Source organism: Oncorhynchus keta, chromosome 15 (genome assembly GCF_023373465.1).
Source record: "Oncorhynchus keta strain PuntledgeMale-10-30-2019 chromosome 15, Oket_V2, whole genome shotgun sequence".
Lineage (NCBI taxonomy): Eukaryota > Metazoa > Chordata > Actinopteri > Salmoniformes > Salmonidae > Oncorhynchus > Oncorhynchus keta.
Window position 1 is genome coordinate 30,788,180 of NC_068435.1, and position 25,854 is coordinate 30,814,033.

Sequence of the window (25,854 nt, forward strand, 5' to 3'; positions counted from 1 at the left end):
TGTGTCTAGATTCAAGGCCAATATGCTCTATACAAATAAATGCATTAAAGATGACGCCAGCTTCTATTGCTATGTGATTTATATTTGTGTGCTGTCTGGATTTCTAAATGTCCATGATTGTTATTAATGAAGCTGAGATTCTGAATAGTTTTTTTTACAAACTAACTTAATGATAACCCTCAATTTTGCCACTAGAGATTCTGTTGAGGGTGAATGTCTTTGTTAGAGGAAGTTGGAGATATTAGCATGTTGCTAGCTCTGGAAGTGTTTTAGGTTCAAACAAGGGATCTGTCAAAATTATTACCCTATTCAGTATGCAGTGTTCCACTATTGACCAGGTCGATAGTAGCACACTATAGTTAATATGGTACTATTCTAAACTCAGGATCATGAACACTATCTTGCAAGTTTTTTATAATCATTTGTTGCGAAACAGCTGTTCTCCTTGCCTTGGGGTTAAAGCCAGGGAATATATAAGGACCTCTGGTATGGGGGAGAGTGATTTTGTACATTTCCTCACTTCAAATAAATACTTAATTTTATGAAGTTATTGGCATTGACGTCTTCATTCAACTCTCTCCACATTTACCGTATCCTCACATGCCCTATGTTACCGAAACATGTACACAACTGAGGTTAACATGTTTAATGAAAGCACGGAATATCAACAGAGTAACTATCATAGCCCTTACAAAAAAGATTGCCGTTTTAAAACTGCTGTAAAAGTGCAGTAACTGCAGACGGCTGTGGTATTTTGGACGAAGTAAATTGCAGAATGACTGCAGTGCACTGCACTCACACTGCAAACTTACTGCAATCCTTTTTCGTAAGAGAGGCTATACATGTAAAATTGTATTTAAAAAATTACATTGTAAAAAAGCAAACAAAAAGTATTCGCAGCATATCTCAAAACATAAACTCAGCAAAAAAAAGAAACGTCCCCTTTTCAGGAACCTGTCTTTCAAAGATCATCTGTAAAAATCCAAATATCTTCACAGATCTTCATTGTAAAGGGTTTAAACACTATTTGCCATGCTTGTTCAATGAACCATAAACAATTCATGAACATGCACCTATGGAACGGTCGTTAAGACACTAATAGCTTAAGGTCACAGTTATGAAAACATAGGACACTAATGAGGCCTTTCTACTGACTCTGATAAACACCAAAACAAAGATGCCCAGAGTCCCTGCTCATCTGCGTGAGCATGCCTTAGGCATGCTGCAAGGAGGCATGAGGACTGCAGATGTGGCCAGGGCAATAAATTGCAATGTCTGTACTGTGAGACGCCTAAGACAGCGCTACAGGCTCAGACTGTCCGCAATAGGCTGAGAGAGGCTGTAACCCACCGTCGCTGGACCAGACAGTACTGGCAAAAAGTGCTCTTCACTGACAAGTTGTGGTTTTGTCTCACCAGGGGTGATGATCGGGTTCGCGTTTATCGTCGAAGGAATGAGCGTTACAATGAGGCCTGTACTCTGGGGTGGGATCGATTTGGAGGTGAAGGGTCCGTCATGGTCTGGGGCGGTGTGTCACAGCATCATCAGACTAAGCTTGTTGTCATTGCAGGCAATATCAACGCTGTGCATTACAGGGAAGACATCCTCCTCCCTCATGCGGTACCCTTCCTGCAGGCTCATCCTGACATGACCCTCCAGCATGACAATGCCACCAGCCGTACTGCTCGTTCTGTGCATGATTTCCTGCAAGTCAGGAATGTCAGTGTTCTGCCATTGCCAGTGAAGAGCCCAGATCTCAATCCCATTGAGCACTTCTGGGTCCTGTTGGATCGGAGGGTGAGGGCTAGGGCCATTCCGCCCCCAGAAATGTCCAGGAACTTGCAGGTGCCTTGGTGGAAGAGTGGGGTAACATCTCACAGCAAGATCTGTCAAATCCAGTGAGGAAGAGATGCACTGCAGTACTTAATGCAGCTGGTGGCCACAGCAGATACTGACTGTTACTTTTTTCTGTTAGTCACATGTCTGTGGAACTTGTTCAGCTTATGTCTCAGTTGTTGCGTCTTGTTGCGTTCATTCAAATATTTACACATGTTAAGTTTGCTGAAAATAATCGCAGTTGACAGTGAGAGGACGTTTCTTTTTTTTGTTGCTGAGTTTATTTCTGACCCACTGTCAGGAACAGCGGCTTGACATATAATAAATAGACATTTAGTCATGGCATCAAATGAAACAAAAAAAGAGATAAGATGTCATTTCAGACAAACAAAACAATGACTTTACATGAGGAGGGCGGTGTGTGCGCCGACGAGTGTCACAACAAACCCCTGCTAAACCAGAAGACCTGCACAGACCAGTAGAGGTAGATAAAAGACTAAACAGTGGCTTGGATGAGCAGTGACATGTTTGTGCCTGGCCAACAGATGCGTACTTGTGGCACTTTAAGTATTTCCCCGATTCCCATTGAGGAAATATCAGTGAGAATACATTCCGACACTGTCAACATGTCGACTGAATGAGTGGATGTGTTGTTTCATTTACATAAGTCCACTGGGTTGAATGAATCAAAAACAGATTCTGAAGACCCTGGACCGGGCTTGGCAGAGCTGGAGACCTGTGGTCTTCAGAGATGGAGTTATTTAGTCAGAAACACAAATGTATACACTGTTGCCCTATTTACAATCAGAAAATAGACAAACATATAAATAATCTCAAAATTACAAATGGTTCATACCAGTAAGCATATATACGTTTTGAATAAATAAAGCGTGATACGTCATGTAAATAAATTAAGAGTAATTTCTATATTTTTTTTTAAATAAAATGTTATGTTGTGTGCTCATGTGAATGAGAGTGTTTTTGTACGGATTTCTAGAAAGAAAGTCAGTATATTTGGTGGATGTTGATGTGTGTAGGTATGTGTTAAGTAGTGTTTAAGCTGAGTAAAAAAACGACACAGTATATGTCCATACGCGTCTGTCCATGCGTATGTGTGTGTGTGTGTGTGTGTGTGCATTCATGGGACTGTGCTTGCGTACGTGCAGGGGTATGTGAGTGTGTGTTATGTTCCCGTTTATATGCATACTGTAAATGTATGTCGGAGCGTCCAGGCTTTAGTGAGTGAGCTCCTGCTGACACTCTGAGTCTCCTAGTAGGTCATTTGACCCCGGGATCTTCTTCCCATTCCAGGAGGATACACACCAACACCTAGCAGGGGGTCCCACCAGAGACGACTCACACTAAAACAGAAGAGAGGGGAAAAGAGAGAGAAAGATGTTCAACGAAATGGATCAACTTAAGTACATTGCTATTTTTGATTGAACTCTCAACTAGGAACCAGAGTCTTCGTGATCCGATCACCTGGTCCCACTATCAACCACGAACGAGCAAATGCTCTTGCTAAACACACCAACCCCTTTCTATCGAGGCAGCTCCCGAAGAAGACGCGTGGGCTGCTTACCTGCTTAGCCTTGTGGAAGCCATGTTTGTCACAGTTGGGGAGGTAGAAGGTGGTGAACTTCTCTCCTAGTTCCTGCTGAGAGCTGGCTATCCTGTCGAGGGCTGCATGCAGCTCAATGTGGCAGGGCCCCTAGCGGTAGGACAGAGAGAGGGCAATGAACATCTAACACATATAATGCGCACAGAAATATGGACACAGAATACATATGAAATAAGTAGTTATATCTTACTGAAACAGATTAAATCACCACGTGATTAAATTCAAAGCTAATTTAATCTCAAGAGAATAACACTTTCCCACTGAGGCTTGGTGGTTTTTGTTAAAATGGCAACAGCTTCCTCTGGTGGCTAGGAGCTAAATTGACCTGAACTGTAAATCAGGTTTTAGAGGCCCTTTGCTGCATTAAGCTAAAGGTAAAGAAGAAGAAAGTAAGTCAGGGCCGTATAAAGCATCTGATTTAGGATCAGTTCAGCCTTTTAGATCACAATTAATAATATTACATGGAGAGGGGGAGACCTGATCCTAGATCAAAACCCTTACTCTGAGAAGCAGTGGTATGTTCCACCATTACAGTCTGATGACCGAGCTACCTAACTATAACACAATGTCAGATTGAATACTGTGCGTACCTGTTCCACCAGGTTCTTGCGGATAACATTGACCTTGGCCTTGATGCTCTCCTGATTCCCCTCATCTCTTGGGTCAAAGGGGGTGTTAAGTCCCAGGAGGTAGGGCAGGGAGCTGAGGTCTGTCAACCATTCTACTACCTCTGTGCATCAGAGAGAGAAATGAGTGGGTGAGTATAGAATTTTTAGCATTAGTTGACATGATATATTTTGTATTATGTTGTCAAAATACGTTGATTTTGTATGAAAAGAAGGAAGGAAGTTATCTTTACTCATTGTGTATTCATTCCTTGTGTTATTAACTTTATCATTTTTCTATTTTACTCTCTGAATTGTTGGGAAGGGCCCGTAAGTAAGCCTTTCTCTGTTAGTCTATACCTGTTGTTTATGAAGCATATGACAAATATATATAATTTTTTATCAATTCATCAATGAATCAATTATTTCAAAACTAAAACACAACCACAGAAAGCTGAGTCTACCTTGTCCCTTGTCCTCGATGCAGATAGCCTGTCCCCTAGTGAGAGAGTAGAGAGGTCTGGGGTCTCCAGATCTAGGGCTGCATTTGAACCCCTCAGCACAGTGGGCCGTGTACACCCCACAGGAGGCCCCCTTCGCCAGGGCACATGCTAAGCAGCAGCCACATCCCGGCTCCCTTAGAACCTGCTTACAGTCTGGGGAGATGGCCGGGCATTCATCCAGTTTCTCCTGGGTACAGGGGGCACAGCGGATAGGCTCTGGACCCACCACGGGGGAAGACAGGGCCAGAGAGGCCAGGAGGGACAATGACACCACTGCCAGCAGGGTCAACTTCTCATATAATCCAAGCATCTTGAATCTGAAATCTTCAGGTGTAGGATGAATCTTCAAGTATAGTTATTGCTCAGTTTTCGAGTTCTTTTGACTAGCACAATATACTGTAGATAGGTAGTTCTAGGTCTCCTTCTATCCTTCTGCACTGAATTCTCCAAACAAAAGAGCTGCAGTATTTATACAGAACTCTGACCCTCAGGGAGGTTAATGTTTGAACCAGATATTAAATATTTTGGACGGACAGAGCAGCAGCAGCAGTTGTATTGGCTTGGAGGGTGGATGGATGGGTGGTTTGACCTCTGGTAGAGTGCGTAGATCTGAACTGAGGTTCACTGGAGCTGCCTGCCTGCCCTGTCGTCAATATTTACTCTGGAACGAGGAGTACAGTAATTGTACAAGGTGATGTTGGAAAACATTTGTGTGTCTGTGTTTTGACCCCTATTCATGGTCTTATCTTATGACCGGTATCATAATGAAGATGCAAGAATATATTTAAGAAGGGTATCTATTGAAATGTAATGACAAATACATACTGTGTGATGTGGTAGACAAACTAATGAGGGATTGATGATGATGTGCATTTAGGTTCATTCATGATAGGGTCAGAGGTTACAGGTAAGTCGAGAACTGGCTAAGACTTGATTCTATTTGACTTAAACATATTTGTTGGTCAGTCCACGTGGTTGAAATAGGGGTCATCTGTGGGTCACATAAACACGATCATCCCCTCAATTGCATAACCAGGCGACCATAACATGTTTGTCTGGAGAAAGACTTGTGTAAATGGTCATTTCCTGTTGAAGTATTAGATCATAACACTTTATCTAAGGTAAACACTGAACACCTCGACCACCCCTTCCCCATACCTTTCGAAACACACATGCACACACACATGCACACACACTTTGTCTCTCTCTCTCTCTCTCTCTGTGCCTCTATGAGATACCCCATGCTTTTCGTCACGTGATGAAGCATGTTGATTTTGTGTAATTACTGAGCTATTGGTCAGTTTGTCACGCCACACCAACTGAAGCCACCATGTCATTTGTAGATGTTGACAAACACAATAGGTTGGTTAGGAGTGTCACCTGCTCTCAGTGTCCTAATTCATGGTCATGAATCAACATTATTTATTGTGTATTGGTGACACAGCCTTTTTTGTCTTGCAATGTTGCAATGTGCCCTTTTCAAGTCTACTCAACAACCAGCTCATATGTTGTAGCCTCCTCAATTGCATAAGATTCACCAGAAGTTGTGGGAAAGGATCATCCTAGGAGGATACATTGAAAAAAGTATCATGGGCAGATTATCAAAATGTGTGTTTGATCACTATAATTGAACTATTCAATCTCTATAAACACAGGAGGGAAATGTACATTTGATATATTTTGTTTGTCCAGACCGTCATGACTACAGGCTTATTATTGGTTCTTAGTGCAGTTGGCACCTTTCTCCGCCCTCTAGCCCCTCTCCTCTTCTGTGGTGGTGGTAGCTCGTCCTTCCCTCTCCTCTTCTGTGGTGGTGGTAGCTCGTCCTTCCCTCTCCTCTTCTGTGGTCGTGGTGGTGTAGTTGGTTGCTCTTCATCTGACGATCTGACGATGACCAGGAGTCTCCTCCTTGTGCAATGTGTTTGTTTCCCTCTCCTGTTGATGGGTAGCTGAGGCGGGAATAAACTGAAATACTTGCACCGAACCGTCAACAAAAAATATAAAGTGAGAAGAGGGTTGGGGACAGGAGCCTACTTTCCTCTACTTCCAGCTGAGCTCCATCCTCTTCCCCATTAGCCTCTCTGTTTCCCAGGGAGAATGAACCCTGGTCGGGTTTCCTCATCCCAGAGGTCCCCTGATGTCTGGGTAGGAGTTGGATATGGTAGGCCTACAGAGAGATAGTTGATCTCCACCTGGGCAGCACTACTTTGGTCTAGAGAACTAGAGTCTCGACAAGGCCTCCGCACCTGAAGACACTTCCTCTTCATCCTCCTCCCCTTCTTCCTGGATGGGTTCCAGCAGCAGTTTTATGCAAATAGATCATGTGAACCTGATGAACCGAACAGGGCTATATATATAATATATAGGATTCTTGTATTATTTGTGATGACTCTGAAGCTAGCAAAATCACTGATAATTTCAATAGCACACATTTGTACCTTGTCAGATCGGAGATTTGAACTTGCAACCTTCCGGTTACTAGTCCAACGCTCTAACCACTAGGCTACCCTGCCACCCCAAGAAGGAACGTTTGTGCAGTTGAACACCACATGTTTTTATCTTACATTCCCTTTCTTGCTTAATTGTAACCATAGAGACATTGATTGATGGGGCACACTAAAAAGCCATCATAACAACAGCAGCTGGTCAGTTTGGTTTGCCCTTATTTGTGTCACACAAGTCCGCCTTTGCATAAACTACAGAAAACTGTGCCAGTCATGGTTATGGCAGTACAAACCGTGACACCAATCCTGGTTTGGTAGAGCCAGCATCTGCCCATATCAGAGACAGATGAGATTACACAAACATTCTCATTCATAAAATGTTCTAAGTTTGACTAATTTGTCTCAATGTTCAATTTTCTAGGAACAGCAAATATTACAATCGGATTATTTTAATGAACATTAAGTAATCTGTTTTGGTTCAAATGTAAAATGTTTGGTCATTTATCAGACAATCTTATCCAGAGCAACTTACAGGAGCAATTAGGGTTAAATGTCTTGCTCAAGGGCACATCAACAGATTTTGTTCCTAGTCGGGTTGGGGTTTCGAACCAACAAGCTTTCGGTTACTGGCCCAATGTTCCTAACCGCTAGGCTACCTGCCGCAAATATTCAACATCCACTCTGTCAATGCTACCCAGTTACTTACAGTATGTAGCCAGTGTTTTTACCTTAGGAATCCTACAGGCAAAGAACCATATAAGCAGAGCTGACACACAACTGGATTTACTAATGAGGTCGATAGTATTATCAACTACGGTTAGAGTAACCACCGAAAGGCTAGTCATCCTCCAATATAATACTTATAACAGAACACCACAACAGACTGTATAAACCAGGGAGTACTGTTGAGCAGGCCAGGCCAGTTCTTTATTGACTTGTTACTGTTATACTGATTGAGCCCCGGGAAAACCACACAATACTGGAAAAACATTGGAAAGCATTGGCCATTGGCAACATTTTGGGATATTTCTAGGTTTATCTGTGGAAAGTAACACAGACAGACTAGGCCAATTTTCCAGTGTCAGTGACTTTGGGCACCTGACTGAAGCTTTGCAGGGAAGTTGTTATTGTAAGAACCATGTTGGTGCAAAGGTTAACAAATGGAGCTGGAAAACCCCATTGAACACACACACACACACACTGAGTATACAAAACATAAAAACACCTTCTATTTCCATGACATAGACTGACCAGGTGAATCGTGGTGAAAGCTATGATCCCATATTGATGTCCCTTGTTAAATTCACTTGAATCAGTGTAGCTGGAGGGGAGGAGACGGCTTAAAGAAGCCTTTTTAAAGCCTTCAGACAGTTGAGACTTGGAGTGTGTCAGTGGTTGAATGGGCAAGACAGAAGGTTGAAGTGCCTTTGAACGGGGTATGGTAGCACGTGAGACGCGCATGGTTTGTGTCAAGAACTGCAACGCTGCTGTGCTTTTCACACACAGTGTCCCGTGTGTATCAAGAATGGTCCACCACCCAAAAGGACATCCAGCCAACTTGACGGAACTGGGGAAAGCATTGGACTCAACTGGTGCCAACATCCCTGTGGAGACCTTTTTCAGAGAGAAAAATAACATGCTTTAACGAGGACTAACCTCATCAAGGACATGACTTGGCATCCCAGGACACCAGCATTCCAGAATCTTGACCTAATTCCTAATTTACCCCCCCCCACACACACACACACACACAACATCAAGAAACGTAAGATCATGTATTTTGTACATCAACAATGTGTTTATTACAAAATAAACTGTAAACGGAGATAACTGTACAAGATACGTCGTTTATAGCTGTTTATAGCTGTAGTAATCTATTTACAAATGTACCATTGTCTGTGTATCAAACTGATGAGCTAAAAAGGCATGTTTCAATCACGGTAAGCTTTCTTAGAAGTAAGGCAAAATACTTGAAACTGGAACTGCAGATCGAGTGAAAGTCGTCACCTACTGTATCTCTCTAATGGCCAGGCTTAATCTACGGTATGGGAGCTGGAAACTGTGATTCTACAGCTCCTACGTAGGTTGCTAAGTCTATACTTATTTGCAGAATACAGATTTGTGTGTGTGTGTGTGTGATGTGCACAGGGGTGCATGTCTGTGTGTGTGTGTGGGGGGGGGTTTGTGTAAGTGCATGTGTGAAGGTGTGAGCATGTGTATGTCGCTGGATGTGTGTATGTAAGACGTACAGAACGTGTGTAAACGTACCGTTGACACTAACACGGCCGCACCGGGTTTGGCATTCACTAGAGTTCTACAGCGCACGTCAGTCGGACTCGGGGATAAGGGCATCCTTATCGCTCTGTGGGTCAAAGCCAATGTACTTTACCCAATACCTCTCGTACCGACCTCACTTTCAAAGCCTTGGCCGCAGCCTGCTGCTTGTGTAGCCAACACAGGACACACACTCCCACACGTAATCCTTATCAGAGCAGAGCAATGGACGAATAACAAGCCTTGATCAATACACGAGCTCAACAAGGTCACAGAAGCAAACAAAGTGTGTGTATTTCTCCCGGTTGCCTACATTAGAAATAATACTATGTTACTTACCCTCATCCGATACATGTTTGTTTGGATCCATGAGACATAAAAAAAGGTAATATGCAGTAAACCATATATCCTGCCTATTGAGTGTTTCTGGGAGAAAAAAATTGCCTGAATGACTTTTTCCCTCGTTGCTCTAGAAATCCAGAGACCTAGATGGCATTTGTGCTCCTGCCGTGAAGGACGATGTACTAAACCACAGGATCTTAAAAGAAGCTCATTGCTTTGGTTTGCGCTCGACGGGGAACCGGACCAGTCAATCTATCCCAGCAGTATGAGCAGCACTAACAGTTCGTGAACTGCCGAAAACCTTTCAAAAGCCTTTTGAGATTTTGAAAATTGAATGTATAAAAACCTATTTGTGCTAATTTGTTTAAGATTTAAGAACACCCACATGCACACACACATATAAATATTTGTGTAGAAATACACACTTGCATGCATACCATACGTACAGTACACAGATTGTATTTACACTGTGAAGGATGGAATGTATCCTTGGCATAATCAGAGAAGAAGACATAGAAAAGCATTAATAACATGATCAGTCCTCTTATATGTGGATAATACTGGGTTTTGTGTGCATGACCCCTTGTTGGGACTGTGCACACACAGAGGGACGACACACTGTCACCTGACTGCCACCCTTATGTCATCAGGAGCATGGTGTTCCAATCCTGGAAGCTGGAATCCTTCAGTTGATTGTATGTGGTTCCAAACGGTGGCAAGTCGCAACTACTGTCACAAAAACGTACACAAACCCAATCAAGTCCGCAGGTTGATTGCAATTGGGATTTTATACTTGGTGTGATTGTCCAGATATCCAATCTGACCATCCTCAGAACCAGGTAGCTCCCGGAGGAGCATCCCTCCATTGATCCATTGTGCAGTGGACTGTCCCAGTATCCCAGTTACCCACAGGAGACCGTGGTTCATTCTGTAGTGGGACCCTCAGTGGATCTAGTCCTGATGGATGTTATAGCCCAGGACCCTGGACCTCAAGTTTACAATAGTGCAGCGCTTCTTCTCTCCACCTACCTACACAGCCACTCCTCCCACATCTACCTCTGTCTCCTCTTCTTCCTCCTCCTCTCCCAGAGTAGGCACGCAGTGCGAGGGCAAGCATTGCGTGGGGTGGACGTTGACACCGGGGCTAGAGCTGCTGTTACCCATGCCACCGAGGCTAACCATGCTAGCACGGACGGTGAAGCTGGCGACAGAGTTGACGCTGCCCAGTTTGGTGGGAACGCTGGCCTTGCCGCAGGAGTGGGCGCGGCGGTTCAGGCTGGCAGAGCGCACCACAGAGGACGTGGGGGCACAGCCGGTGCTGTGGACCTTTCCCTCCAGGAAGTATGTGAGCATCTCACCCTTACCCTTCACGCTGACCTTGCCCCGGCACACCAGGTCATAGTTATCCCCCAGGATCCGGTACACATCCTCTGTTACCTTGGGGAGGGAGGGAGGGAAATAGAGAGAAAGAGAGGTTATACCACTGTCATACAATGACATTTACTCTAGGCCAATCAACAGGCCTCAATCATAACACATAATTTAGTACAGTACACAGGCACATGCACAGTTAGGGCTCAACCAGTACACAGGCACATGTACAGTTAGGGCTCAACCAGTACAGGTATATGCATAGATAGGGCTCAACTAGTACACAGGCACATGCACAGATAAGGCTCAACCAGTGCCTGAGCACTTGCCCTCCTATGATAAAGTGCCCTAGCAGCTCTGTGGTTTAAAAAAAAAAGTAGTCTTTACATTTTTGTTTGCGGGCACTGGGCGGGAAGACAGTAATACGCCAACTGCTATGAGGCTACTTTTGAGTTGGATCTGTCATTCGTGTCTCTCACTGTTATGGACAAAGGGGCGATCTGACTGCTTGTTGCTAAGAGGCAGATGTCAGCAGCAGAACAAACTCAAATCAAGTAAAAACAAGTTTGTTCCAACAGCATATGTAATTAGCCAGCACTAGGATTTTTTTTAACCTTTATTTAACTAGGCAAGTCAGTTAAGAACAAATTCTTATTTTCAATGATGGCCTACAAACAGTGGGCTAACTGCCTTGTTCAGGGGCAGAAAGACAGATTTTTAACCTGTCTGCTCTGGGATTCGATCTTGCAATCTCTCAGTTACAAGTCCAACGCTCTAACCACTAGGCTACCTGCCACCCCATTCTTATTCTCTCTGGTCAGCTGATAGCAACTCTTCTCCCCATGTCAATCATCTCATGTCCTCTCTTGACCTAGGAGTCACTGGCACTAGCTTGCCTACAATATGTGATGAGTGAGTGTGTTGTTGCAGGAAATATATAGGCCTATAAATGTTGACATTTTGCCAACAAAGGCAGCTGGTAGGTTTATGCACAGCCCTGACAGTACCTGTATCTTGCCAGGGACTCCGGTGCTGTCCATGCGGCTGGCCACGTTCACTGTGTTCCCCCAGATATCATACTGAGGCCTCCTGGCCCCGATCACCCCCGCCACCACTGGACCCACGTTGATACCTACTCTCAGGACAAAGTCGTTGTATGACTGGTAGTTGATTTCATCCAGCACATCGAACATCTCAATAGCATAGTCTGCCACTGTGCTCAGGTGATCATAGACAGATTTTTTTTCCTATAGAAGGGAGTAAGGAAGTTAACAAAAATGACCTTTAATTATCACATTCATTCACTGTCCTTGTTATATTCATACTTTTTACATGTTATTTAACAAACACACACAAGTCCGCACCAGAAACACACAAACAGACACACTTGCCTTTGTTCCGATGGTGGGGACTAGACCCACAGCTGCCATATATGTGCTGCCAATGGTTTTGATCTTCTCTATGTCCTTATAGCATTCTTTATCCATGAGCTGAGGAAAAATGACATTTACACCTATACACAGGAGAAGGCAACAAAGAATGTTAATATCCCAGATAACTGTAGCAGCCAACATCCTCACCTCGTCAAAATCTGCGATGATTTCATTGAGTAGCCTCAGACACTCCACTCCCATGTTGTTCCCATCCAGCTCAATGTAGAAGTCATTGAAGTTGGGGATGGAAGCAAACAGCACTCCGACTTGGGCATAGGACTGGTAATACAGATCCTATAGAAAAACACATAGCCAACCATAGTCACTAGGCCAAATAGATGTACTGTGTACTGAACAAAAATATAAACGTAGCATGTAAGGTGTTGGTCCCATGTTTCATGAGCTGAAAGAAAATATCCCAGAAACTTTCCATACGCACAGAAAGCTGATTTCTCTCAAATGTTGAGCACAAATTTGTTTACATCCCTGTTAGTGAGTATTTCTCCTTTGCCAAGATAATTCAAGCCCTTTGGTGGAGAAAAACGGATTATGATTGGCTGGGCCTGGCTCCCAAGTGGGCTGCGCCCCTGACCAGTCATGTGAAATCCATAGATTAGGGCCTAACAAATGCATTTCAAATGACTGATTTCCTTATAAGAACTGTAACTGAGTAAAATTGTGGAAATTGTTGCATGTTGTATTTATTTTGTTCAGTATACAGTGCCTTCGGAAAGTATTCAGACCCCTTGACTTTTTCCACATTTTGCAATCTACTCACAATAACCCATAATGACAAAGAGAAAACAGGTTCTTAGAAATGTTGCTAATAAAAAATTATACAAAACAGAAAGAGCCTATTTACATAAGTATTCATACCCTTTGCTATGATACTCAAAATTGAACTCAGATGCATCCTGTTTCCATTGATCATCCTTGAGATGATTCTACACCTTGATTGGAGTCTACCTGTGGTAAATTCAAGTGATTGGACATTATTTGGAAAGGTACACACCTGTCTATATAAGGTCCCACAGTCGACAATGCATGTCAGAGCAAAAACCAAGCAATGAGGTCGAAATAAATTTCCCTAGACCTCCAAGACAGGATTGTGTCGAGGCACACATCTGGGGAAGGGTACCAAAAAATGTCTGCAGCATTTAAGGTCCCCAAGAACACAATGGCCTCCATAATTCCTAAATGGAAGAAGTTTGGAACCACCAAGACTCTTCCTAGAGCTGGCTGCCTGGACAAAAGCAATCGGGGGAAAAGGGCCTTGGTCAGGGAGGTGACGAAGAACCTGATGGTCACTCTGACAAATCTCCAGAGTTCCTCTGTGGAGATGGGAGAACCTTCCAGAAGGACAACCATCTCAGCAGCACTCTACCAATCAGGCCTTTATGGTAGAGTGGCCAGAAGGAAGCCACTCCTCAGTAAAAGGCACATGACAGCCCGCTTGGAATTTGCCAAAAGGCACCTAAAGGACTCACAGACCACGAGAAACAAGATTCTCTGGTCTGATGAGTCCAAGATTGAACTGAATGCCAAGCCTCACGTGTGGTGTAAAGTACTTGAATAAAAATACATTACTATTTGTATTTTTGACAACTTTTACTTTCACTTCACTACTTTCCAAAATAAAATATCGTTTTTACTCCATACATTTTTCCTGACACCCAAAAGTACTCATTACATTTTTAATGGCTAGCAGGACAGGAAAATGGCCCATTTCACACACTTATCAAGAGAGTGTCCCTGGGCATCCCTAATGCCTCTGATCTGGCAGACTCATTAAACACAAATGCTTCATTTGAGTGTCTGAGTGTTGGAGAGTGCACATGGCTATCTGTAAATGCAAAAACAAAATGGCGCTGTCTGGTTTGCTTAATATTAGCACTTTGAAATTATTGATACATTCACTTTTAATGCTTAAGTATATTACTTTTAGACTTTTTCTAAAGGAATATTTTCTATTTCTATTAAGTTATCTTAACTTTTACTCAAGTATGACCATTGTGTACTTTTTCCAGCTCTGGCGTCACGTCTGGAGGAAACCTGGCATTCCTACGGTGAAGCATGGTGGTGGCAGCATCATGCTGTGGGGTTATTTTTCAGCAGCTGGGATTGGGAGACAAGTTAGGATTGAGTTAAAGATGAACAGAGCAAAGTACAGACAGATCCTTAATGAAAACCTGCTCCAAAGCACTCAGGACCTCAGACTGGGGCGAAGGTTCACCTTCCAACAGGACAACAACCCAAAGCACACAACCAAGACAACGCAAGTCTCTGAATGTCCTTGAGTGGCCCAGCCAGAGCCCGGACTTGAACATCTCTGGAGAGATCTGAAAATAGCTGTGCAGCGACGCTCCCCATCCAACCTGACAGAGCTTGAGAAGATCTGCAGAGAAGAATGGGAGTAAATCCTCATATACAGGTGTGCCCAGCTTGTAGCATCATACCAAAGAAGACTGTAGGCTGTAATCGCTGCCAAAGGTGCTTCAACAATGTACTGAGTAAAGGGTGTAAAGACTTATGCGAATGTGACATTTTATTTTAAATAGAAAAACACCCCCCCCCCCAAAAAAAAATGTGCTTTGTCATTATGAGGTATTGTGTGTAGATTGTTGAGGGGGAAAAAACAATTTAAACAATTTTAGAATAAGGCTGTAACGTAACAAAATGTGGAAAAAGTCAAGGGATCTGAATACTTTCCGAAGGCACTGTATATGACAAGGTACTATTGATCCTTTGAAGGAAAGGCAATATCTTTATGAAACAACACATTTTGTGTCTGTCTGCCTGCCTGTGTCTGTCTGTCTATCTGTCCGTCCGTCCGTCTACGTAGGACACACCATGTTTCTGGGGTTGGACAGGAGGAAGTGTTGAGCCACATGAGCAGGAAGCAGGTTGAAGAGAATCCTCCTGTTGTCCAGCTTGACCTTCTCCATGCCGTCCCTCTCCTCCTCCGCCTGACAACACACACCAAACGCAAACACACACACATCAATTTGAATAAAATAATTCTCCCCAAAGTACAACTCAAGGCTGCAGTTCAAAGCTCCTACCACAAGGTGTCGGTATAAGCTCTAAATGTACACAAGGGCTGAGGCACCATGTTAGTCTGACATTGTGGACAAGGAGCACTTGGTAGAATCAAGAGTTAAAGGTCCAAACCTAAAGCCAAACCCTACTAGACACTATTACTGTCCTACCAGCCAAGTGGCTCTATTGTACCAAACCATGTCAATATCAGTGACTTGTCCTGACCTATCCTTACCAACCATGCCAATATCACCCCCTTGTCCTATATAGGGTTACAGAATTCTGTGAACTTTCAATAAATTCCCTGGTTTTCCAGAAATCCTGGATGGAAGATTCCTGATTTCCTGCTTATTCCCCGTTGATGCCGTGTTCCTCCAACCGGAATATGGAGAAAACATAATTGTTGCTAGGCAGGAAGTTAAGTGATGTGTGTAATAAAACTGTTCCTTCTCCCTTCATGTGACCTGACGTGACCTCAGCCCACATTCCTCACAAATCCACAGCAATCCACCCTTATCAGTGACTGCAACCATGTGATTGCCTTTTCTTTTACTTAGTAACTCTCCAGGCCCATATTTATTATCTAACCTCCATTGACCCCACCACATACATTCCTCATAAATGTAACCATTATCCTCTACTATAGCAAGTATTTCAAACTATAACCCAACACAACCACGCCAATAACAGCCCCTTGTCCTATTGTAAACCACCATGCCAATATCAGCCCTGTCCTATCGTAACCAACAACGCCAATATCAGCCATCGCCATGCTAGCATCTGCCAGCAGCTTTAACAGCCAATAGCCTGGCACTTGGCAGCCAAAAGCCTCAAAATATGAATTGGCATGGTATGGTCACAACAGAAGGTTGGATGATGAGTAAAGCATGGTGTTCATCAGCTAGCTAGATCTATGCATAGGACAACAGCCCACACAGACACACACACCTGTGTGGCCCAAAGGAAGTCCAGTCGTAGTTTGAGGTCCAGCTGTCTGGAGTGGAGGGCCAGGGCACTGGTGAACAGCAGCAGGGACAGGATGGGCTCATAGCCCTGGATCTGGAGATTAGACCCCCCACTGTGGGACAAACCAACAGAGACATCAGCAACAATCTTCACAAAAGACTGTACCTCATCATTCATTAAAAGGGAGAGTTGAGGTATAGGGAGAGACCTCCCACTCCACAGAGATATTTTTTAGAATAGATTAGATTCAACCTTATTGTCATTGAACAATACAATACAAAGAAATGCAGTTAGCATCTGACCAGAAGTGCAAATAACTGAGTACAAAAAATGTACAAGTGAAACAATTAAGTAGGATGTTTAAATGTGCAATGAAGGCAAATGGCAAGTGCAAGGAGGCATGCTACTGAAATGCAGGGATAGCAGAAATTAGGTTACCGAGGTAGACATGTACAACTGAATAATGTCCTTAGTCAGACTTTGCAAAGCAATGTCAGAGTCCAGTAAAGATTGTAAGGAGAGTAGTGAAACAAGGTCCCTGCGAGGCCGTACTAAGTGGTGGGCAGGTGGATATGGCTAGTGCCGTGTCAGAGTTCAGCAGGGTTGGAAAGAAACTGTTCTTGAGCCTGCTAGTGCGGGAACATAGAGACCTGTACCGCCTGCCTTTTTTTTTTTTACCTTTATTTTACTAGGCAAGTCAGTTAAGAACTAATTCTTATTTTCAATGACGGCCTAGGAACAGTGGGTTAACTGCCTGTTCAGGGGCAGAACGACAGATTTGTACCTTGTCAGCTCGGGGATTTGAACTTGCAACCTTTCGGTTACTAGTCCAACGCTCTAACCACTAGGCTACGCTGCCGCCCCGTAGCATCATGGTAGGAGGGCTAACAGTTTGTGATGGTAGGAGGGCTAACAGTTTGTGGCATGGATATGAAGGGTCCCTGATGATGCCACGCCCTACGCCGACACAGCTTGCACTGGAGGTCTACAATGGCAGGGAGCTGGGCACCAGTGATGTGCTGGGCGGTTTTCACCACCCGTTGCAGGGCCTTCCCGTCGACCACAGAGCATCCGCTAAACCACACTATGGCACAGTTAGTCAGAATGCTCTTGACCGTGCAGCGGTAAAAGTTCACCAGGATCTTGGGAGACAGGTGGGACTTCTTCAGCCTCCTCAAAAGTACAGGCGCTGCTGCGCCTTTTTGACCAGGGTTGAGGTGTTGAGGGTCCAGGAGAGGTCATCGGAGATGTAGACACCCAGGAATTTGAAGCTGGGCACACGCTCCACCTCAGTGCCATCAATGAGAACTGGGGTGTGGCTGCAACTTTTAGACTTCCTGTAATCCACAATGAGCTCCTTGGTTTTCTTTGCATTGAGGACCAGGTTGTTATCAGCGCACCATGCAGCCAGGTGCTTGACTTCCTCCCTGTAGGCTGACTCGTCATTGTCAGTGATCAGGCCTACCACCGTGGTGTCATCTGCGAACTTGATGATGGTGTTGGAACCGTGTACAGGAACGCAGTCGTAGGTGAAGAGGGAGTACAGGAAGGGGCTCAGCACACAGCTCTGTGGCACACTGGTGTTCAGGTTCAGGGTTGAGAAGGTGAAGTTGTCTAACCTGACAGACTGGGGTCTGTTGGTTAGGAAGTCCAAAGTACAGTTACAGAAATCCCTAGGCCATGGAGTTTGGTGACCAGCCTAGAGGGAATGACCGTATTGAATACTGAGCTAAAGTCTTCTCACATAGGTGTTGGTTTTGTCCAGGTGGGTCAGGGCAGAGTGTAAAGCAATGGAGCTGGCGTCCTCAGTAGACCTGTTCAGTGCATACAGTGAATATGTAAAGTATTCAGACACCTCTACTTTTTCTAGATTTTGTAACGTTACAGACTTATTCTGAAATGGATTAAATCGTTTTCCCCCATCATCAATCAACACACAATACCTAATAATGACAAAGCAAAAATGAGTCCAAAAAGTCCAATCTTGGTTTCATCAGAGCAGAGAATCTTGTTTCTAATGGTCAGAGTCCTTTAGGTGCCTTTTGTCAAACTCCAAATGTGTTGTCATGTGCCTTTTGCTGAGGATTGGCTTCCGTCTGGCCACTAACATAAAGGCCAGATTGGTGGCGTTGGAGATGGTTGTCCTTCTGGAAGGTTCTCCCATATCCACAGAGGAACACTGAAGCTCTGCCCGAGTAATAATCGGGTTCTTGGTCATCTCCCTGTCCAAGGCCCTTCTCCCCCAATTGCTCAATTTGGCCGAGCTGCCAGCTCTAGGAAGAGTCTTGGTGGTTCCAAATTTCTTCTATTAAGAATGATGGCGGCCACTTTGTTCTTGGGGGATCTTAAATGCTGCAGACATTTTTTGATACCCTTCCTGAGACCTGTGCCTTGACACAATCCTGTCTTGGAGCTCTATGGACAATTCCTTCGACCTCAGGGCTTTGTTTTCGCTCTGACATGCACTGTCAACTGTGAAACCTTATATAGACAGGTGTGTACCTTTCCAAATCATGTCCAATCACTTGAATTTACCACAAGTGGACTCCAATCAAGTTTAGAAACATCTCAAAGATGATCAATGGAAACAGGATGCATCTGAGCTCAATTTTGAGTCTCATAGCAAAGGGTCTGAATACTTAAGTAAATAAGGTATTTCTGCAAATATTTCTACACATCACTTTCCTCTTTGTCATTATGGGGTATTGTTTTTAAATCCATTTTAGAATATGTCTGTAACGTAAAACAAAATGTGCAAAAAGTCAATGGGTCTGAATACTTTCTGAATGTACTGTACATGTAACACTATGGACCCCCACTGTGGGAGAAACCAACAGAGATGTTAGCAATATAAGTCATAGACAGTTAGACTGTACCACAACATTAATTAATAGTGAAAGTGGGGAGATGTGGATAGACCCCCCCACTGTGGGAACAGCCTAACATAGATGTCAGCGCCATAATACAGTAGGACTGTACCACATCATTAATAAAAGGGGAGTGGGGGACCACATAAATACAGCAGGGAGTACAACTTCACAGGGGGGAGATGTGGAGGGAACCTTTGTGAGAACCAAATTTGATGTCAGGAACATACATTTGGTCTGGACCACTACAAAAATAATTAAGTCTGTGGATGAAACCACCAGTGAGAACCAACATGTCAGCCACAACCGCAGGAAAACACAGACAGGGTGACTTAAACCAACGGTGATGTAAACCCCATACACTCAGCACAGATATAATATTTGCGGATAATAAGCCCCCTTTGGAGAACAACAAGTAGTTTTCTATCTCAACAATATCAGAGTATTCCAGCGTTATACGGTAAGCCAGGGTTCCCCAACCGGCGGCCCCCACCTTTTTATTTCTTCAGGTTTTCTGAACAAGAGTTGGGAAATCCTTTCCCAAGTATTGCCACACATCATTTCCTCAATTAAAATCCCTTGGAGCTGATTTGCTGGTGTTTTTACAGTCTTTTTTTTGGTCCAACAATAATGTGACTGTATACAAATGCAAGCAAGGTTTGAAATTATTATGTTTTAGTCAAATATTATTATCTGTTTGGGCTTCTTGCTGTCAATTTGATGCCTACAAATGATTTGTAATTACGTTCCAGCACCCTGACCATCTGCTCAAGAAAACACAGGCCCCGTGGCTGAATAGAGTTGATGATTCCTGCACGAAGTGATCTGTTTGTATCTATACAATGGGCCTGTGCTCTGAGCTGCACTAGGTCCTGGGTACTGAGTTACTCCTACTCAGTACCCAAGCAAAAGCATACATTGTCAGCTCAGCCTTTTGGTTCAGAGTTAATGAACATGTACGGTGTGTCTCCTCTTCAAACAGTTCCCATGAGAGAGTGCGCAGGTCGAGGACAAACAAAGACTCCTCTCCTCCTACACACGTCCCCACAAAATGGAAATATCCCTGTGACTGTTGTTTGTTTGTTCCCACTCCAAATCAAACCAAGAGGAAACCGTAGCTGACACTACTGTCATGTAAAATCAATCATGGCCTTGGATGCGTGAGTGAGTGGCAGGGGGAGCATAGTAAATCTGAGGGCTATAGCTTCAGGACTGACAGTGGGAGGATGGTGGGTGCATTTGTCCGTTCGGTTTTTCCCCTCTCGCCCTCCTGTGTTTGTGTCAGTGGAGGCAGCTGAGGGGAGGACGGCTCATAATAATGGCTGGAATTGAGTGTATGGCTGGAATGGATTGAATGGCATGGTATCAAACATGTGTTTGATACCATTCCATTTATCCCATTAGAGTCATTATTAAGAGCCATCCTCCCCTAATCAGCCTCCACTGGTGTGTGTGCTTGATTATATACATAATGTGTGTGTGTATTCTCCCTCACCCGGCGGTGTGTCTGAATCCACTGAGCTCCAGCACAGTGACATACAGCACCCCCAGCAGGAGCAACAGGGCCATCTTTGGCATCCAGGAGACGCGCAGGAAGAGCGCCAGTGTCAGCGTGCCCACAATGCACGACAGGAAGGCATAGCGGACACCGTCGCACGGCAGCTCCATCGCGGTGCGGTTGGCACCGTCGCTCGTGTCAATGATGACAATGGAACTGTTAGAGTGGTGGGCACTGCCCCACAGCCATGGCATGCAGCCCACCTGGCAGAGAAACAGAGGAGAGAATGGTGGAGAAAAAAACCTCAAGCAGTAACTCAAAGGTTGGTTCTTTGCATATTTGATTTGCATGACATTTACATTTATGATTTCAAGTGTATTGCAATTAATATCATGAATATTGTTGTTTTAGCGCCTTGTTGTTAACCCTACTTACCACACAGGCCTGGGCAACAGCATAGATTAAGAGCACTATGAGAACACACAGAACAGTACGGATCTGAATGGTGAGGCAGCCTGGAAAACACTGAGAGAGAGAGAGAGAGAGAGAGAGAGAGAGAGAGAGAGAGAGAGAGAGAGAGAGAGAGAGAGAGAGAGAGAGAGAGAGAGAGAGAGAGAGAGAGAATAGACACAAAGAGAAACAGATTAAGGATGAAATGGGAGGGAGAGTAGAAAAAGCTTACCACACAGAATTTACATTTGAAAAGAATTATAACTTAATTTATGTAATATTAGCTGAGGGCGTTAGGGAAGTTGGAAAAAGTCAATCTATCAACCTCAACAAAAGCTGAAATTAATAGACTTAGTATTGAGTTTGAAGACAAAAAGTTTGAAAAGTGAACTTTGGAAAGTTTTCTGAAGGCCATTGACATCAATTTCCTACATAATATTATTATCAACTACTGATATTTGCAGATGTAAGCAGAAAAACGTAATATTTGCAAAATGAACTCAATGATCAAAAGGGACTTATAGCTTGGGCCAAGAGTTTGACCTACCCATGGAAAACCACTTACAGCATAATCAACCCCTCCGAAAAGTGAGTGAATAACTAAAGGAACGACATGTTAAATCAATTGGACCGAGACATCCAGCAGGCTTTTACCTGGAATTTTGTGACATGCAGGTACATGATACAAACTACTAGGAAACAGATGCAGAAGACCAGTAGGACCAGGACCACTGTTCCCCTGGTGACGGCAGCAGGAGAGAGGAGGGGAAAGACAGGAGGACGAGAAGAAGAGGTAGTGAGTTAGTGGAGAGAGCCTGTGGAAGAGGCAAGAGGCAGCAGACCAAAAGAAAAGAGAGAGAGAGCTAGAAAGACAGCGTGTCGCTGTCAGATATCATATACTAAAACGAGCGAGATAAAGAGAGAGGCACAGAGAAAGAGATAGAGGTACAGAATGTGTTGCTCTCAGATATCCTATAATAATCTAGTACATACTGTGGTAGGATGAGAAGGTAGACAAGGCCGAACAAGGCAGCTAGAATTAGAGAGAGGACCACGGCGCTGGTGAAGTACTCATCATGGAGCTGGTGGTACTGGCAGAGCAACCAGAGAGAGGGATGTCTCAGATAAAATCATTATTAAAGCATCTTCTGGGTGCTACGTCTATCAAAAGGTCGGATTCAAAAGTCATTGCATTCCTTGCGCTGCGACGTTTGCGTGCGTATGTCTGTGCATGTATGCTGTAAGTGTAGTACAGTTACTCACCCTCTGCTCGCGCTCAGAGCACTTATACATGAGTGTGAGGAAGTTGAGGTCAGCTGTGTCTGACTCTGTCTGCCTCGCCTCGATTAGGCGACCAATGTAGCGGTTGACCCGTGTTCCGGGACTGGCCTGGGTCACGTTAGCCGACATCGACGTCCGGTTCCGCAGCTTCTCTGGAGCCGTCCGCAGGGCCCTCCGCTGTAGCACAGAATTGTGGGAAACGGAATCCTGACTTGACTACGTTCACAGGGTTTTATACCAGCTGTTCAAAACAATGGGTCACGGAGGAAATAGGCCTCTGCTGGGCCTCTGCTGTCTACTGTTCGGGTATCATTGTGAGTGAGAGAAAGTTTACACTTAACTACAAACACCAAAATTCACCATGGAGAAAGAAGAGGTGTGTTCTAATAGTACTCAAATCTTTAAATGTGACCAAGGGAAATCAAACAAAGTCATTCCTTGTGGTTGACTTGACTTCACATGAATTGAAAAGGGGCATCAACACATTAAATGCTCATCTTCACACAACAAACAAAACATAAATGATTTACTCTACAGTTAACATTCATTCTCTGACCCCAACTGAACCCCCTTTTCTTGATAGTCCTTTGGAAGCGTCGTTACTGTACAGTGGGCTATGTGGAGCAGCAGAGCAAAAGCAGTGATTTGACACCAGAGAGAATGAGGACGTGTCCCAAATGGTGCTCTTCGTGGTGTTCTACTTTTGACTTGCAGTGTACTATATAGGACACAGTGTGCAATTTGGGATGTAGCCTGATTGAGTCTTCCTGGATGAAGGAAGAAATCCAGTGAGCTGTACAGACTGAGGCCCATCAGTGTCACAGCGTGAGAGACAGTGGGTAAGCGGGGGGCGGCTGAAAAGAGTGCCATCATAATGGGGATGGGGGGGGGGGGCAGAGCGAACAAGGACGGTTGAGGAAGGTTAACAAACACACGCCCCACTGACTTCATCCTCATCACCCCTCACTTTCTCTTGGTTGCTTTGGAGGCGTGTGTGCATTGATTACGCTAATTAGTGTTGTAAGCCTGTCTCTCACCCCCTTCCTCTCCTGTCGCCCTCTCGCTTTCCCTCTAGTCTCTCTCTTTAGTCTCTCCATCTCCCACTCTGCATGTGACCCAATTGTTTGGAGATGGTCTGAGGAGCATAGGACACTCATCACATCATACACCCACGGCTGCTCCGAGTGCACTCATCCTTTCACTCCTTCCTTGTCTCCCATCTCCCACTCTCCCTCTCTCTCGGAGTTCATTGTCATTTCCGACAGCCTGGAGAGAGAGTGTGTGTGTGTGTGTGTGGCCTGAATCTGAATATCTCAGTCTGTGTCGAATATATTTTAACTTCACTCCAATCCCCTCTCTTTTGAAAGCTATGTTTACATGCTTCCATCCAGGCTTCTCACGAAGCATCAGAGCTCTATGACATATTATATAAATGTAACCACAGAGGTTCTTATGCCCTTTACAGAATGATTGTACTAAGTTTTATGGTTTTATCTGAAAGGGCGAGATTTATTTTCCGCTGCATTACATCTCCTTTCCCACACACACCCACACAGACCTGAGTATCTGGATTTAAATATCCTGAGCCAGAGTTGAACTGAAGCCAGACTTCAGGATATCTTTACAGAGACAGCAGGTCAAGACAACACACTGACAATCAGCCATATTAACAAAGGAATTGAAAGTAAACTGTTGAAGGTCAACAAAGTCTGGTTGGTTGGGAAGCACACATTGCACGCAGACAAGTACACGCACATGCATGCTCACACACACACACACACACACACACACACACACACACACACACACACACACACACACACACACACACACACACACACACACACACACACACACACACACACACACACACACACACACACACACACACACACACACACACACACACACACATATGTACTCAAATGTATACACACAGGCCTTCTCTCTTTGTCTCTACATTCCCTTACACAACACACACAAACAAGCATGCACAGAAACACACACACACACTCACCCACACATATACAACACACACAAACAAGACACTCAAAGATCTTACCTTGTCGCCGTCCTCACAGTTCATGGCGTTTGAGAAGGGGATCTCGGCCTTGAACATCTTCCTACAGTGCATGAGCTGCACCAGCAGGTAGCACACGGTCTTAAACTTCATCTTCTTGGCAGGTTTTATATCCGAGAGAATCAATCCTGGGAAGATCTGTCAACAAACAAGCAGTGAGAGCAGGGATTAGGATACACACTAGGATACATACTTGTACTGTGGATACACTTCATATACGTTCGCGGATGACTATGTTCTCATCTCAGATTACAGTACACAAACACTAACTCCCTACGGCGCCTCTTCTCGGTCTCTTCTCGTTGATGAAGTAGAGCGGTTGGAGGATTGACCGAGCATGTGTTTCAAATGGCACCCTATTTCCTATTTAGTGCACTACTTCAAAAGGAATTCTCTAAATAGAGAGCCATTTGGGACGTAGGACACTTGACTAAGGTTACATCTCCACAAAGGAGGAGAGTAAGAAGAGGGCTGGGTGGCTGAATGGCCACCTGAGACAATAGTGTGACACTACTGTGAAGGTTCACATAAGGATCCACATAAAGCTCTTTCATAATCTGAAACCGGACGGACAAACAATGCAACAACAAAAAATATCATACACTCATCTCTCCTTGTGGATTTATTAACCAACGTCTCGGATAAAGAGCCATGGTTGTTTATCTTCCGTTTTTCAGCACCTCACCAGAGTGTGCATTGTGCATTTCTTTACAGTGTACCAGATGATTAGCCAAGCAGCGCTGGATAAATACACAGGCATCAGGAAGTTAGACCCCCCTCTCCAGACCTAATAAAGTCTGCAGGGCAAGGGCAGGGTAGGAGAAGGGTTGAGCAGGAGAGGAGAGATGATTATGAACTGACACGGATGTACGAATGCTGCTAGTGGCACATCTGTTGGAGATGTGAAAACTAGAAGAGGATGGGGCAGGGTGTGTGTGTGTGTGTGTGTGTGTGTGTGTGTGTGTGTGTGTGTGTGTGTGTGTGTGTGTGTGTGTGTGTGTGTGTGTGTGTGTGTGTGTGTGTGTGTGTGTGTGTGTGTGTGTGTGTGTGTGTGTGTGTGTGTTGCTGCCACAGGCTGTTGACAAGACAGTGTCAGAGCTGAGGCCAAATATCAGGGAGACTGTAAGGGAACCCATCGGATCTGAACAACCGTGACTGAGTGACAACTCAATGAAAAACATACCCAACACTTTCTACAATACACACAGCCTATTGAACATGTAGGCCTACAGTAGTACAGGACT

General features: G+C 44.4%; 3 protein-coding genes across 4 annotated transcripts in view; all 3 read right to left on the minus strand.

The window, feature by feature from the left end:
• Positions 1 to 25,854, minus strand: part of LOC118394762 (solute carrier family 22 member 23-like) — a 457,726-nt gene that overhangs the window by 238,237 nt on the left and 193,635 nt on the right. The window lies entirely within an intron of this gene.
• LOC118394765 (insulin-like growth factor-binding protein 1) lies at positions 632 to 5,017 on the minus strand. Its single transcript, XM_035788295.2, has 4 exons — positions 4,527 to 5,017; positions 4,048 to 4,187; positions 3,419 to 3,547; positions 632 to 3,197 (listed from the first exon to the last, which is right to left on the minus strand). Exons 1-4 carry the CDS (start codon positions 4,873 to 4,875, stop codon positions 3,072 to 3,074), a joined length of 744 nt encoding a protein of 247 aa, XP_035644188.1. The 5' UTR covers positions 4,876 to 5,017; the 3' UTR covers positions 632 to 3,071.
• Positions 8,797 to 25,854, minus strand: part of LOC118394766 (adenylate cyclase type 1-like) — a 61,693-nt gene continuing 44,635 nt past the window's right edge. The window contains exons 8-19 of one of the 2 annotated variants that reach the window (XM_052463841.1): positions 24,593 to 24,748; positions 22,513 to 22,707; positions 22,243 to 22,340; positions 21,904 to 21,988; positions 21,235 to 21,324; positions 20,797 to 21,062; positions 16,417 to 16,546; positions 15,279 to 15,395; positions 12,577 to 12,723; positions 12,388 to 12,486; positions 12,004 to 12,243; positions 8,797 to 11,062 (exon numbers count right to left, since the gene is read on the minus strand). In XM_052463841.1, coding sequence (XP_052319801.1) covers positions 10,655 to 11,062; positions 12,004 to 12,243; positions 12,388 to 12,486; positions 12,577 to 12,723; positions 15,279 to 15,395; positions 16,417 to 16,546; positions 20,797 to 21,062; positions 21,235 to 21,324; positions 21,904 to 21,988; positions 22,243 to 22,340; positions 22,513 to 22,707; positions 24,593 to 24,748 — 2,031 coding nt within the window. In that variant the 3' untranslated portion in view covers positions 8,797 to 10,654. The remainder of the gene's footprint in view (positions 11,063 to 12,003; positions 12,244 to 12,387; positions 12,487 to 12,576; positions 12,724 to 15,278; positions 15,396 to 16,416; positions 16,547 to 20,796; positions 21,063 to 21,234; positions 21,325 to 21,903; positions 21,989 to 22,242; positions 22,341 to 22,512; positions 22,708 to 24,592; positions 24,749 to 25,854) is intronic. The other variant, XM_052463842.1, reaches the window with a different exon arrangement.

Excerpts from the sequence above, each read along its gene's own strand:
- LOC118394765 (XM_035788295.2), bottom strand. The coding sequence starts at position 4,875 with ATGCTTGGATTATATGAGAAGTTGACCCTGCTGGCAGTGGTGTCATTG. Across the intron at positions 3,548-4,047 it reads GCAAGAACCTGGTGGAACAG|GGGCCCTGCCACATTGAGCT; the intron begins GTACGCACAGTA and ends TCCTACCGCTAG. Across the intron at positions 3,198-3,418 it reads GCTTCCACAAGGCTAAGCAG|TGTGAGTCGTCTCTGGTGGG; the intron begins GTAAGCAGCCCA and ends CTTCTGTTTTAG.